The sequence below is a fragment of the Lucilia sericata genome, unplaced genomic scaffold (genome assembly GCF_015586225.1).
Source record: "Lucilia sericata isolate MDLA Ls3-8-SP2 unplaced genomic scaffold, ASM1558622v1 Contig000019F_arrow, whole genome shotgun sequence".
NCBI lineage: Eukaryota > Metazoa > Arthropoda > Insecta > Diptera > Calliphoridae > Lucilia > Lucilia sericata.
In genome coordinates this window covers 667131-682917 of record NW_023994058.1, presented here as the reverse complement: position 1 = coordinate 682917, position 15787 = coordinate 667131, and the positions used below count along the sequence as shown (strand labels likewise).

Below are 15787 nucleotides of genomic sequence, written 5' to 3'. Positions count from 1 at the left end.
CCTCTGTTATCGCAATGCAATAAATATTAAGATAGTTGCTACTGAAACTCATCGCTGCGTTAGCAATCTGGTTAGTGATAAATTAATTTGTGACGCCTTATAATTTAACGGGGGAAATAAAACAAGATAAGATTTGATTTTCTTACTTTTTTTTTCTTGAGGTGTTTCTCCTCTCTTTTAAATGTTTATTTGTTTAAATGAGTAAATAATTTACGGCATTGATTTTAATGCAAAACATAATAAGCCCATTGAACTTCTGCGATCCAATCAACATACTGGGAAACAGCGGTGTAAACTGTGGGACGATTGTTGTAGCCACATGGCAAGTAACCCCAAGAGGTGATGCCAGCTAATTCAGCAACATTACCGGGACGTTCGACAACCAAAGGGGAACCACCATCACCGTAACAGGCAGCTACTTTAACGCAAATGTGTTTGCTGGTAAGGGGAGCATCCGAGGGCAAAGATTCTTTGCACTCTTCTTGGCTCAAGATTTCAGATTTGGCAACTTGCAAGTTGTTGACGAACAAAACACCCTCGGGATCATCCAAACCCCAACCATAGTTGGCAGATGTTTCATTGTTGTAAACTTCGTTTTTGTAGGGCAAAGCGGCTTGTTTTACCTTGGAACTGAATTCAAAACTGGGGGAGACATGCAACAAGGCAATATCATCGGAGCCTTCCAAACCAGTAAATTGCTTGTGATTGAAAGCAAAATCGACAGTAACGACTTGAGCTTCGGTCAAATTGTTGCGGTCGGTTAAACCGGCATAAACTGGCAAACCAACAATATCACCAGCCAATTCTTTCATTTCTTGGACACAATGGGCAGCAGTCAAAACCCATTCCTTGCCAATGATAGTACCAGCGCAACTGTGAGCATAAGCAATGGAGGAAATGCTCAAAGATACCAAGTAGGGAGCAGACTTTTCAGTGGCATTTTCGCCACCAATAATGAAAGGACTTACTTCTACAGGTGGTCTGGAGATAATTCTACTTTTTAAGGTTTCTGCCAAACCGGAAGGGCTGGCACAGGCGACAGCAGCCAAGAGTACAACCAAACACGCAACTTTCATTTTCGCCCAAATTCTTAGCAATCAATATCGAAACTATGAGTTCTTTTGTATCATTCTTTGGTATTTTATAGGTTTGCCTAAACAAAACCTCACACAAATACACAAACACATGGTCGACAAAAGAGTTAAAAATAAGAGTATAATATATTACTGTTACCTTTTTAAAATCAAGAGAGGAGTGGCATGTGCTATAGTCAGAGATTTTAAAGACTTAATTGATTTTCGAATATTAGCCATAACTTGAGAATTGTAATTTGTTAAATATTACACAAATTACTGGAGCTCTTCAAACATAAACGATATTATTATTTAATGTTTGAAAATTTCTTTAAAAAACTTGTAATAATTAGTTAAAATATATATTGTAATACAATATGTATTTATAAATCTGCTGCAAATCGAATTTCTTAAAAGAAGGCACAAATACGAAAACTTATATAGTTCGTTAGTTAGCTTGAAAGGAGGATGTATATACATCAAATCCGAAGACATACACCTATGCCTATAACAGGACTCCTTTACCAGTTTCTCAGGTGGCAACTAACCTACCGGAGGCCAAACTTATATAAAATCTGATTTTTATTTTGCCATACATATATACATAAACATCAAATTCGTCTTGAGTATCAAATATCGTTAAAACTTTTAATTCCTTTAATTTCCATCTAAACGTTCTCTTGTTAGTTAAAACAATTTCGTTTGAGCGTTTTTTTTCAATTGATTAGATTTACTTATGAAAAATTATCGCATGTTGGAAATTAAAAAATAAAAAAGTAAGAAAATTTACGACTTGTGTCCATACAACAACAGACTAAGGGCTTCTTATCACTTTCGATATACTCACGGTTACCGTGAACGATGGCCAGCTACACACACAGTAATCGTAATGAAAAACATTTGATTACGTTTTTGCATGTCGAACTTAAATAGATTTTATTTAGTCTTCTCCAAAAAATGTTGGTGCTATTGCTACCAATAGTCCTTTGTCTGGCGAGCCTTTTTTATAATGACCTCATATACATAATATTGCTAAAACTTTATTAAAATTAACCCATAGTAGGTCTTTAACCCAATGTTATAATTAAAGAAAAATTTATATAAAATTATTGTTCCATATGTATTTACATATTAAAGATAGTTTTTTTCTAGCTTGTCGCAATTTTCTAATAGTGCTAGAAAGATATAATTAAATTAAAATTGATAGAAACTTCAATTAGTTTTGAATTTGCTATCAAAGCAAAGGCTATTTTTTGTCTCTAATTTTAACAAAAAATTCCATTAACAAATTATTTTAATCAAAACTTTTCTTGAAATTAATTTATTTTATCAATATCTTTAAATAAAAAAATTAATGCATTTTTTTGAATGTAGCTACCGAATCAGGCAAAACGTACAATTAAAGAACATTATTTTTGGAATCAAATACCTTATTTTTATATATTCCATCATTGAAAATTTTTCGAATTATCTCCAAATTCACATGATATGATCTAATGCCTAATATATTATCCATTATTACATTATATTCAAACATATACAAAACAAAAAATAACCGCTACTTTACAATTACAGTAACTTTACCACTGCTGTTAACTGGTTAACTTACCAATAAATTGCCAATTTGTCCACTTCAATGATTGTTCAATATTTCTCTGCATGTGTACGTCCTCAAACATTATACGCATTTAACCGCAATTTTCTCATAATTTACAAACCCCTCCACCGCTGCTCTAGATATTATCAATAGCAGGATAAAGGACCATATGTATGAGAATGAATGTATGAGTAGTTACTCAATGCTATTGAATGCAAAAATAGTCCCTTATAAACATACATTAATGTATCTATGAGTATGTTGGGTATTTATGTGCGTGTATGTTTATATGTTTTTGAAAAGTTTATATTGGTTGACCTTCTTACGTCCTTGATTAAAGAGTTATTTATTATTACGTTTATGTAGCATAAGCACTAAAATGTTATATGCTGCCACTCCTGCTCCTGCTTTTAAATATATGTAGTTCTAGGAATACAACCCATATGTGCGTAGTTAAACAAAATAAACAAGCAACAGCAACATTGACAATAATAATAGAAGCAGTAACATTAACAACAATAAGGAATGAAAAAAAAAACAACAAAAAATAATTCACCTTGACTATGGGGGAAAATACATTACAAGAAACTTCAAGGTTTTTATTCTTAGTCATTCTACTACCTCTCTATACACACATAATGCACATTTATTACTGCGCTTTCTTATTATTTCATATTCATTTAAAAAATATTTTTTTGTATAATTGGTAAATATGTTCGAAACTTTTCGCAGGCATTAAAAAAGTTTATTCGTAAATCATTGAACTTTTAATAAAAACTTTAGTTTTTGTAAAAAGTAGCTATTACTTGTTTACTAACATTCCACTAAAGTTTTACTACGTCTTCAACTAAAAGTAGGTGTTTTCAAATATTACTGCGGTCTGAAATTGTATATTGGGTTATAAAAATTCTCTATTTCGTACAATATTTATATCTTCATATATTCAAGGATTATATTGAGTGTCATTTGTAATTGTTATGTAACTTTTAAATTTGATTACCAAACATTTTGTAAAATACACAAATCTTAATATCTATGTATGTCTATATGTTTTTTTGGTTTGTTTGCTCATACTTATCGAATCAAAGCAACTTTTATACCATCAATCAACACTTAAATGCCTTGTGAACTCTGGCCTCACATCAAGTCTGTAAGACTTTTTTGAGCAAGAAGTGTTTGAAAAAGAGACTACGTTATTTTTTAGAAATATTAAGATGACTTATAGCGCAATTACATTGTTGCTATTTTCACATATAATTTTGCAACCATGTGTTCACTTAGTTTCTTAGATTTTCATCATATCACGAATTACTTATCTATGTTTTAGTTTTTCTACTTCAGGGTTTAAGTTATAAACATAATGCGAAGGAAAAGAAGGCCACTACAACGATTTTATGAATTTTAATTAAAAAGATAATAGATTAATACTGTATTTGATAAAGAGAAATACTCGTGTCTTTAATACTGTTAATTTTTTTATTATTATCTTAAGTATTCTCACGTTTTTTTTTTGTAAATTCTAATCGTAAAATAACTATAAAAGCTTCACACATTCCCCAAAGAGTTCAGTGTCGTCTTCGGTCAATCATAAATCAATCATGAAGGTCCTCATAGTTTTGTGTGCTCTTGCCGTCAGTGCTGCTTATGCCGGAAATTTCGTTCCTGAGGGACGTGTTATCAAGGGTCATGATGCTGAACCCCACTCTGCTCCCTACATAATCTCATTGACTTTAAATACAACTAGTGCCCATAATTGTGGTGGCACTATTGTCAACAAGGAATGGATTGTAACTGCTGCTCATTGTATTACTGTAAATCCAGTGGGTATGGGCGTAGTAGCTGGTCTCCATGTTCGCGGTGAATTGAATGAAGCCACACAACAAAGAGTTGTTGATTTTGGCAAAGTACATGAATCTTATGGTGGCAGTGTAGGACCTTATGACATTGCTGTACTCCACGTCTCACAGCCATTCGAATTCAATGAATATGTTCAACCAGCTACTTTACCAGCTCGCGAAGAGATTCCCGCAGGCAATGCCACTCTCTATGGTTGGGGTCAAACTAAGGCTTTCAATTTCGCTTCCGCCAAGACTTTACAAACTGTCAATACTCAAATCATTAACTGGGAATCATGCAAGGAACTTATGAACGATAACTCAAAATTGGCCGATACTAAATAATATCTGTTCCGATTCATACAACGCTGGTATTTCTGCTTGCAATGGTGATTCCGGTGGTCCTTTGGTTATCGAAACAGAAGGTGCTCCCGCTGAGTTAGTAGGTGTTGTATCATGGGGCGTCATTCCTTGTGGTCTTGCAAACAAACCTTCAGTATACACACGTGTTTCAGCTTATATCGATTGGATTGCTAAAGTTATGAATGCTTATTACGTTCTTCATTAATGTAATACATATTTGTCCATCTCTCAAATTATAAATTTAATAAAAAAAAACAACAATATCTAAACAATCAAAGTTCTAGTTTCTTGTGCTAAATTTTCCCTCGAAATAAAGCTAATCGCACGCGTTCTATTGTACCCACCACTCTACGATGTTAGATAATATGCGGTGGTAAACTGCTTACTAATAGCAATGACGATAATCGATTGTAAATTATTATTTATTATATGCGCCATTGATCGTAATCGATGATTTCTTTAAGATTTTTTCATTCAACATTTCGTTCAATATAAATAGAGCGGATAATTTTAAAATTAATTAGTAAGTGTTTGTTAATTTACACAACATGAAGGTTTTAGTAGTTCTCGCTGTTTTGGTGGCTTGCGCCCAAGCTGGTACCGTTTCGAATATCGCTCAGAAGCTTATTCCTAGCTTCTCGACCGGCTTTGTCATCAAAGGCCATGACGCTGTTCCTCATTCAGCTCCTTACATTGTATCATTGAGCAGAACTACCAACCATTCCCACATTTGTGGTGGTACCATCATTGCCAAGGATTGGGTATTGACTGCTGCTCATTGCATCAGTAATCCCGTTGGTATGGGTGTTGTTGCCGGCTTACACGAACGCTTGAATATTGACAACAAGACCCAATCTCGCGAAGTCGATTGGGGAAAGGTCCACGAAAAGTATACCGGTGGTGTTGGTCCCTACGATATTGCCATTTTGCATCTTTCAGAACCTTTGGAATACAACCAATACGTTCAACCTGCCTCCTTGCCCGCTGTTGAAGAAATCCATTCTGGTGAAACTCATTTGTACGGTTGGGGTCAACCTAAAGCCTTCGTTTTAACTGGTTCCAAGATTTTGCAAACTGTCGAATCCGAAATTGTTGAATTCAATGCCTGCAAGGCTGCTTTGCCTGAAGATGCTCCCATTCATGAGACCAACATTTGCTCCGACTCTATGCAAAAAGGTATTTCTGCTTGCAACGGTGACTCTGGTGGCCCCTTGGTGATTGAACGTGAAGGTGCTCCCTCTGAGTTGATTGGTATTGTTTCCTGGGGTTACATTCCCTGCGGTTTGGCTAACTTGCCTTCTATCTACACCCGCGTTTCCGCCTACATTGAATGGGTTGCCAAGATCCAAAACGCTTACTACGTTTTGCACTAAATTGTATTTAATCCGGTATTAAATTTTAATTATATAATAAAAAAAATTAACTCAAAAAGGTTACACCCATAAAAATATATCTTTTATTAAAACCTGCGAAACATCATTTTTAAAAAAGTGAAATAATATATAAATAATGTTTTTGAAAGGGTTCCCACTCAGTTTCCTACCAATTAAATTGTTTTAAAAATTTTTGGGTTTAAAGTTTTATCATCAAGATTTTGTTGCATTAAAGCAATAGAATATTGGAAAAGGAAAGTTAGAATTATAAATTATGATAATGACAATGAAAACATAAGATGAATTTGCAAAATTTTATAAACGGTAGCATTGATAAAAATGTAGTATGTTTGCAATACAAAGTTCATTCATATGAAGGTTATTTATACTAACATTGCACAGTGGAGCAGAATGGACATTTTTTGGAAATTAATCTGGCATTTCTAAACAGCTAGTCTGATCGGAATAAAATTTTAGACGGACGTAGCCAAGGAGTATTCGAGTTCAAGTTATGAAAATGGATCACACAAATACTCCAGTAGCGGCGCTATGGGGGCTCAAAGTAGGTTACCTGAGACAAGTTAAATTTTTAAACGCGTACCATTTTTTGCTTTCCCATCTGCTATGATCCAAAAATAAAATAAAAATGGTAGATTTACGCCATTTTTTTGGAGCAAAAAGTGCTTACACTCTTTTCTTGTTAAAAACAAACTTTCTTTAAAAACATAACAATTTTATGTTTTTCTGAAAGGTATCTTTATGGAAAATACCTTGGTATAAAAAATATGTCCTATTTTTTAAATATCTCGCTCCTACGTCCTTCCGAATTTGACCTATTTTTATAAAAATTTCAAGTTTGGGCCACATGTTCTAAAATCCCATAGATGGGATCAGAAAACTGAAAGCTGTTTTGGAAGCCTTGATATGATTCCTATTTATCCCCAAAGTATTATCTGAGCCTAGAGAGAAATGTGGATACTATGGGTAAAATTTAAAAAAATACAATTTTTGGGCTTTATTATTTAGAAAGACAAATTTAAAAAACGTTGAAAATTTCATTAAGCTTTGTTAATAAATAAAGATTTTATTACACATATTATGTTTCTTGAGTTTCTAAAACTAAAGTTTGTATAAAAAATTTATTAATTTTGTAAATATTAGGTACAATTTGATCCAAATGTAACCATGGTAATTATTTTTGTTTAGCAAAGTTAATTTTTGATCTTCTAAAAAAAATTTCAATTCAAATCTCAATTAGATTCAAAAATATAAACGGTGCATTTAAACAGCACCGTTTTCCATGTTTAAATATGTTTTATATAGGAACCGTACTCGACTTAAAATCGGATGAGAATCAGCTATATGTCGGATTTATAAGTGCTTAAAGGTACGAAAATCCGGTTTATTGCCCGTATATCAAGATTTTGGAGGTGTTTGGCTAAATTCAAAAATATATTCTTATTGTGCTCGATAATTCCTATCAGAGATGGGAAGTGCCCAAGTATTTAAATTTTTGGGCAACTAAATTTGCCCAAAAAATCACAAATCTGCAGTATTAATTATCATCGATGTAAATTTTCGAGTTATTGTTCCCTTTAAACTATTTGCTAGTTTTTTATTGCTGAGGCCAGTATCCCTAAAATACGTAGCAATTTCTTGGTTCCTCTGTAACTGTTTGATGATTAATCTATGTCCATATGTTCGTGTTAATATTCCGCATTTAATACTTTAGATCATATTATTAAACCTATATACCCATGAATAGTTTCCACTCTATTTTATGTATATTCCTTATTATTATTTTAGTCTCGCCCTAATGTATACTTTGAATTATTTGAAACATTATTTTTATAAACAGTTTTAACCGTAATGGTTTTCAATTTGACTAATATACACGTAATAATAAAATTCGATTATATTAACGCACAGTTTAAAAAATAGGAAATAGCAAAAGATTATAGTTTGGATTTTCATATGGGCAATTTCGTATCAAGTGACCCAACTAAAAAATCGATTTGGATGAAGATTTTTTGGAAACATGGCAGAAATATATATCTTAACTCCTTTGGACAATTTTTGCTAGGACCAATAGATTAAAAGTTACACTCATTTGAAAAAACCCTGTATGACCAAAATGTTGAACTATCCAATAGTACTATCTTTGGTGCAAATTACATCCAAATCGATTTTTTTGAGTTGGGTCACTTGACAAGAAATCGCTTATATGTATTAAATCTCTTTAGTGAATTACATTGAATATAATCGCTTTTGATACCTTAACGAAAATTAATTTAATTTTTTTTTTAAATCTCGTCTGCAATGCTTTTTTTCATCCGAAATCCTTTTTAACATTTGACTTAAACGAATTTTAATAAAGCTTAACTAATTGTATTTATATTCACGTAATTTAAACATGTTATTAACAGTGTTATTAAAGTTCTATGCTAAATAAATGCATACAATTTTACAATGAGTTAATGCCGATAAACCTATGATAATTAATATATTTCTCTATAACACAACAGAGAATTATGTATGGTTTCCCATGACCGATTAATTAATACATATAACTACTTGTAACCACTCAAAATTTAAAGACACCGACAATTTGTAGTGTTTTAGAAATTTAACTGAGTGCGATTATCACAATCAAATTCGAGTGACTCTCAAACTGTACCTAATATTTTGCCAATCATAAATCAATTTGATAAAGAATTATTTTAAAATTATTTATCAGTGGCAAATGAAAATAAAAAATAGAATAAAAATCTGATCAATTTGAAAAAATGATAAAGACCACTAATACAAATAAAGTCATAAAATAACGAAGAATTCAGCAATAAACAAAATAGCCATTCTAAACATTTTGAGGTAGTCAGCCATGTGTAATATTAATAATGTATGTATATATTGAATATGTAACAAATTATTAAGTTATAAATTAAGTAGATTTTTCAATGCAATAGCAAAAGCAAAATAAACTACAAACCCAAAATAAATAATTTTATCGGTTAAGGTATTGACGTTACTTAGGTGTAGGAGTGGATGGAAAATAAGCGCATTTTTTAAATTTTTCCTTATTGGCATAACAAAAAATATTAAGGAGTTTCATATAAACGTTCAAAAGCCTCGCAAACTGTGAAATCTGTGCATTTTCGATTTTACATTGAATTTGTCACAAATTGTATGGAATTTTACTTCCACAACACTGGTGCATTTGATCGCCTATTTGAACTTCAGATAACCACTTGTGCAAAAGTACAAGTTTGCACTCGTGTTTCATGAATGCCCTTATTATTTCTGGTAACTTAATATTAAACGATGATTTACAGTTGTATGTTATAAATACATCTACCACATTAAAAAAAATATAAACAAAATAAATGAAAAAGTGGCAAAAAAATAAACAAACAGCACCTAATCTAATAATATTTATGTTTATGGATGGACACACTTCACAAAAAATTATATATGTATTGCAATATTCCAATGATATCGAGATAAAATGAAACGAAACTGTGTCGAGTGGTTAAAACCGACGACATGAGAATTTAAAGAATTTTATATAAAAAGAGTGGCAACAAAATAAAAAATCATAATAATACAACAATTCCAAACAAAATGAAGTTATTAATTGTACTAGCTTTGGTGGTGGCCACAGTTAGCGCAGCTAGCTTGGATTCGATTGTCAAACCCGGATTTCCAGAGGGCCGTATTATTAATGGTCATGAAGCTGCCAAAGGAGAGGCTCCTTTTATTGTCTCTTTAAAAGCCGGTTCACATTTTTGCGGAGGCAGCATTATAGATGAACATTGGGTCGTGACTGCTGGTCATTGCTTGATCTATAGTAGCTTTGAGGTTGTTGCCGGTCTCCATCAACGTAACGATGAGTCTGATGTCCAAATTCGTAAAGTCCCCAGCAAATCCTTCCAAATTGCTCATGAAAAGTATGGCGGAAATGTTGGACCCTATGATATTGGCCTTATCTATATTGCTGAACCTTTTGACTTAAAAACATTGGCTCGTGATGGCTCTGCTACCGTTGCAAAGATTAACTTGCCTTCTGGTAAATATTCCCAAACAGGAAAGGGCAAATTGTATGGTTGGGGACGTGACAACTCTGGTGCATTACCCAACACTTTGCAAACTTTGGATGCTGATATCATTGGTTACACGCAATGTAAAGCTGCATTGCCCAGCTCTGCTCCAATCGATCCTGTTAACATTTGCTCGTACACTGCTGGCACTACCGATGGTGCTTGCAATGGTGACTCTGGTGGCCCATTGGTACGTTACACACCTGATGGTGCCGAAATTGTAGGTATCGTGTCCTGGGGTTACACTCCTTGTGCATCTACCAAATATCCATCTGTATACACCATGACCTCGGCCTTTAACGATTGGATTCAAAAGACTATTGATAATTTCAATGTTGTTGATATGCCCTATTAAGAGCTAACAATGATACTTAAATAAATTTGACGACGAAAGTTATAAAGTAAAAATGTTTGTTTTCTTTATGTTTTTGTATAAGTAGTTAACACTTGACAAAAAATTAGTTGTGGTCGAACTGATACCTATATATAAATATATATATATTATATATGTTATTTAGAACTGAAATTAAAGATAAAAACCCTATAGAATAGTACGCTTTCAGAAATTTTAACTAAAACATATAGTTTTATTTTTTATTAGTTTTTCTACCCTGCCATAGGGAGAATTGAAAAAGCGATGGAAAATATAGAAAATTCAGTTGGGAAAGGTTGTATTCAAAAAGTATATTTCATCTATATTTTGTCTTTGCCGCTATTTTCGACGTTTGAATGGACCGTAAATAGTTTTCATAGTCTATTTGTTGGATCGACAAAATATTATTAGAAATTAAAACTTTCAAAAAGTTATAAAGTTCAAAATTTCTACATAAAAAGTATAAATTTGTAACTGCCTATGACCAATAGTCTAGATTATTGAATAATGATAAATAAATATCAAACAAATATCTTTGATTTTTTGATTGCAAAAAAAAAATACCAAAAATTGTTTAAAACGTTTAAATTATTTTTTTCCAAAAAATTGTAGAAATATCTATCTAAACTATTTTGAATAATTTTTGCTACTAACAATAGGTTATAAGTTACATAGATAAGTAGAAACACATCTTTGGCAAAAATGTCAAACTTTGACCGATCTTGTTGAAAAATTTGGTCACACTACTTTCTAATAGGACTAACATTGGTTTGGTCACTTGATATGAAATTCCCCATATACATATGTATATAATTAACTTATATAATATCGAGGGACTATATTCAATAGTCTCTATATGTCATTTTCATGAAAATAACATTTTGATGGCAAAATATCCAGCAAACTAACCCGCATCAAAGACAATAATTTCAAAGAAAAAAACTATTTTTTGGGAATTTTATAGCAATTTTTAAATTTCTCTATCTTAAAAAAAAAAAGAAAAATTCTGAATGCAAAACTCTCTGTCTTATCCAAAAATTGCTTCAAACTCTATTATTTTCTGTTGCAAAACGAGAGTTTTTACTAATTTGGACTTGCTGGACACTAATCCGCAAAAATATTTATAATCGGTTTAATAGTTTTCGAGATATCGCTCATTATGATACTAATTTGATTAATTTTATTGCCGTTTTTAACCATATAACATTGATTTTGGTCCAAAACCTTATAATCTGTTGCTTTTGCAACAATTTGGTTTCTATTACTTCATTATGTTGCAAAAATGTAATGCAAAATTTTAAATTATTTTTATATAACTATTTAGAATATGGTCGTAAAAATATATTGCAGAAGAAAAAATTCAAAAATCTTTACGAACTAGCGAAATAAACAGTTTTTTTGCTCTATTGTGTTATTTTAGATAGAGAATATAGTCCCTCGATAAACATAGCAATATTTCCATTTTAAGGGTCAATAACTTCATTTACCTTACATTCCAATTTAATTGCAATCCACAAATTAAAAATATTCATAGACAAGCTAAAAGGCAAACGAAAGATATACCAACAGTTCTTGCTTTACAAAAACAACACTTAAGTCCATTTTTTGACTGATTAAATTAAATTGGATGGCAGTTTATGACTGCACTTAACCAAAATATATACTTCATTATTAACCTTAAGTGCAATATTTCCCCCTAATAAATTAAAAATGTATATAAAGTGTTAAATCAAACAAAAAGAAATTGCACTTAAATATTGGTATAAAAAGACTGGTTCTAACATACATCAAATCATAGTATTACAAATATAAAAAATAGCATGAAGTTATTAATTGTACTCGCTTTGGCAGTAGCCACCGTTAGTGCGGGCAGTGTTGATTTTATTCCTCAACCTGGGTTCCCAGAGGGTCGCATCACTAATGGCCAACAAGCAGCGAAAGGAGAAGCTCCTTTCATTGTTTCTTTAAAAAGTGGTTCCCACTTCTGCGGTGGCAGTATTATTGACGAACACTGGGTATTGACAGCTGCTCATTGCTTGATTTATAACAATTTCCAAGTTGTTGCTGGTTTACATCAACGTAACGATGAATCTGACGTTCAAATTCGTCAAGTTTTGGGCAAGTCTTACCGCGGTGTTGGTCCCAATGATATTGGTCTCATATATATTGCTGAACCCTAAATGCTTTAGCTCGTGATGGCTCTGCTCCCGTTGGAAAGATTAACTTGCCTTCTGGCAAGTATGAACAAACTGGCAAGGGAAAATTATACGGTTGGGGTCGTGACAACTATGGTGTTTTGCCCAACACTTTGCAAACCTTAGATGCTGATATCATTGGTTATACTCAATGTAAATCTGCCTTGCCTAGCTCTGCTCCCATCGATCCCGTTAACATTTGTTCCTACACTGCTGGCACCACGGATGGCGCTTGTAACGGTGACTCTGGCGGTCCTTTGGTACGTTACACTGCTTCTGGTGCAGAAATTGTTGGTATTGTTTCATGGGGATATACTCCATGTGCCACAACAAAATACCCATCGGTATACACCATGACCTCGGCCTTCAACGATTGGATTCAAAATACTATTGATAATTTCAATGCTCATAATGTAGACATGTCTAACTAAGTATTTAAATATGAAAATTAAATAAATATGTGAAATGAACTATAGTTACACACTATTTCAAATTAAAATCCATATTTATGTATGTATATTCAAAGTTTTATATGTAAAACTAAATTTTAATAAAAAAAATTATTTTATAAGCCTTTGATAAAATAAAAATTTTGAATTGATAACTGCAGATATTGCTAGAATTTTAAAATCTTCAGTAATTTCTTGGAATTTTTTGAAGGTAATGAGCCAGATTTTTATATAATGAGAAAATTTTAACAATTGTCCAATTCACAATTGGCGTTGTATAGTTGTATGTCATATTTTGTCGAAACAAAAACATAACAATAAAAAATACGACATACAACGATATAAAACAAAAAAATCTTAGTGATATCATAACGTTTATTTTTTGTATTGTTTTAGAATTGGTGAGTCCACTTTCAGGCTAATTAAATTCAATCGGTCGTTAGTATATGACAGTACTTATAACTTAAATTGATAAGTGTAATATTTAAAATTAACAATAAGTATGTTCCCGTATTTCATAATATACAATTTAATGTAATTAAATCTAAAAAAAATCAGCACATGTCGTTCACAATTTATTTGATTTTTCTACACCCGCTGATCAAATAAAGAGGAAACTAATTTTATATAATTGATATTATATCAATTCAAATTTATATATTAATAATTGTTTTTATAATGGTAATGTTTTATAGTAAAGTATAGTCCGAACTGTTTTTTGTCATTTTCAAAAGATTGTAAAATTTATAGAATGTGAAGAAGTGATCCTGATTACCTCAAGATAATATATAATAATTGCTCTATTTTAAATAGTGCTGCCATATAATATCGAGTTTTCTCATATTTTTCAATGCTTTCAATAGTTGTATCCCTATTGGACACGTACTAACCTAGGTGTTTTACAGAGGTTTCCAATTGAATTGAAACTTAACATTATTAACATTATTTAAAACTTTAAAATGACTTCTGAATCTTGAGTTATATTCAGTTGAAAATATCGTTTAATGATTGAGTTATAGGCAAATAAACCTCATACGGCTGGAAATTACCTTTATTTGTTTTTATCATTTTAGAATCGATTTACATGAAATGTTGGAATTTCTGTGTGACTTTATGCATTTTTGTAAATAAATTAGAAAATTTCGAAATTTTCTAGAACGAAGTACATAGTTTTTTTGCATTTAATAACCAAATGTATTAATGTATATGAAAATCGAGATCCAAAGCCATAATAAAAACAGTTCGGACCATGCTTTAATACATCTTATATTTTACTCAGCTGTACATTTAATTAGTTGAATTAAATAAATAAATATAACCTGACGAGTACGGGAACATACATAATATACAGTGAAATAATTGACGTTTTGTTTTTATATTTTTAATAAGAAAAGTTTTCTATTTGTATATTTCTTTAGTAAATAGTGCACTGCGCAGCACTGTTTAAATAGTGTAAGTGTTAAAATAAACAAAAGTGTTACTATAAAAACACTTGCTTAACTGATCAAAATTGCAGTGTAACAATTTTAGTAAACGACATGAAATTATTAATCGTTCTTACTTTAGCAGTAGCCTTCGTTAGCTCTGCTAATTCTAAGATTGTCCCAAAAATCCGCATTGTTAACGGCAACATAGCCCCAAAAGCAGCAGCTCCATATATGGTTTCTCTAAAAAAGGTTCTCATTTCTGCGGTGGTAGCATTATTGACGAACACTGGGTCCTGACAGCTGCTCATTGCATGACCTTCGCAAATTTTGAAGTTGTCGCTGGTTTATATAATCGCAATGACGAATCTAATGCCCAAATACGCCAAGTTCCTAACACAGACGTTCAGATTATTCATGAAAAATATGTTGGTGAAGTTCAACCTTACGATATTGCTCTGATATATATAGCCGAACCTTTCGTTCTAAATAAGCGGGTTGCTAAAATTAACTTGCCATCTGGCAAATGTGGACAAACTGACAAGGCAACATTATACGGTTGGGGTCGTAACAGCAGTGGTATCAATCCCAACACTTTGGAAACTTTGGATGTTGATATCGTTAGTTACGAAGTATGTAAAGAAGCTTTCCCTACAAATCTGGGCGCACAGGTTGATCCCGTCAGTAATATTTGCTCTTTCACCCCTAATAAAACCGATGGTTCGTGCAATGGTGACTCTGGTGGCCCACTAGTCCGTAAAACTTCTGATGGTGTTGAACTTATTGGGCTTGTATCATGGGGTTACATCCCATGTACTACCACTTATCCCTCTGTGTATACTAAGGTTTCTACATACATAGATTGGATCCAGGAGGTTATTGCCAGTTTTAATTAGAGTTCATAAGAAACATCTTTGTAAAGTAATAATACACTTAACAATAAATAAACATCTTTGTTAAGTAATAATATTCTTAACAATAAATTTATATAAAGGATATGCGGATAAA

General features: G+C 32.0%; 5 protein-coding genes and 1 pseudogene across 12 annotated transcripts in view; 4 read left to right on the top strand and 2 right to left on the bottom strand.

Moving 5' to 3' along the window:
- LOC119607438 (1-phosphatidylinositol 4,5-bisphosphate phosphodiesterase classes I and II) overlaps positions 1 to 15787 on the bottom strand; it is a 71148-nt gene that overhangs the window by 28081 nt on the left and 27280 nt on the right. The window lies entirely within an intron of this gene.
- On the bottom strand, positions 133 to 1139 carry LOC119607486 (trypsin II-P29). The gene has a single exon (XM_037961430.1). The coding sequence runs from the start codon at positions 1074 to 1076 to the stop codon at positions 225 to 227; it is 852 nt and encodes a 283-aa protein (XP_037817358.1). The 5' UTR covers positions 1077 to 1139; the 3' UTR covers positions 133 to 224.
- LOC119607515 lies at positions 4214 to 5145 on the top strand (annotated as a pseudogene).
- LOC119607497 (lectizyme-like) lies at positions 5369 to 6299 on the top strand. The gene has a single exon (XM_037961441.1). The coding sequence runs from the start codon at positions 5417 to 5419 to the stop codon at positions 6239 to 6241; it is 825 nt and encodes a 274-aa protein (XP_037817369.1). The 5' UTR covers positions 5369 to 5416; the 3' UTR covers positions 6242 to 6299.
- Positions 9816 to 15777, top strand: LOC119607746 (transmembrane protease serine 9-like). Its single transcript, XM_037961839.1, is given in 5 exon segments — positions 9816 to 10692; positions 12531 to 12829; positions 12901 to 13319; positions 14831 to 15026; positions 15029 to 15777. Coding segments are annotated over 5 exon segments (2391 nt in total). The 5' UTR covers positions 9816 to 9862; the 3' UTR covers positions 15676 to 15777.
- Positions 12497 to 13381, top strand: LOC119607506 (lectizyme). The gene is given in 2 exon segments (XM_037961452.1): positions 12497 to 12883; positions 12886 to 13381. Coding segments are annotated over 2 exon segments (804 nt in total). The 5' UTR covers positions 12497 to 12531; the 3' UTR covers positions 13338 to 13381.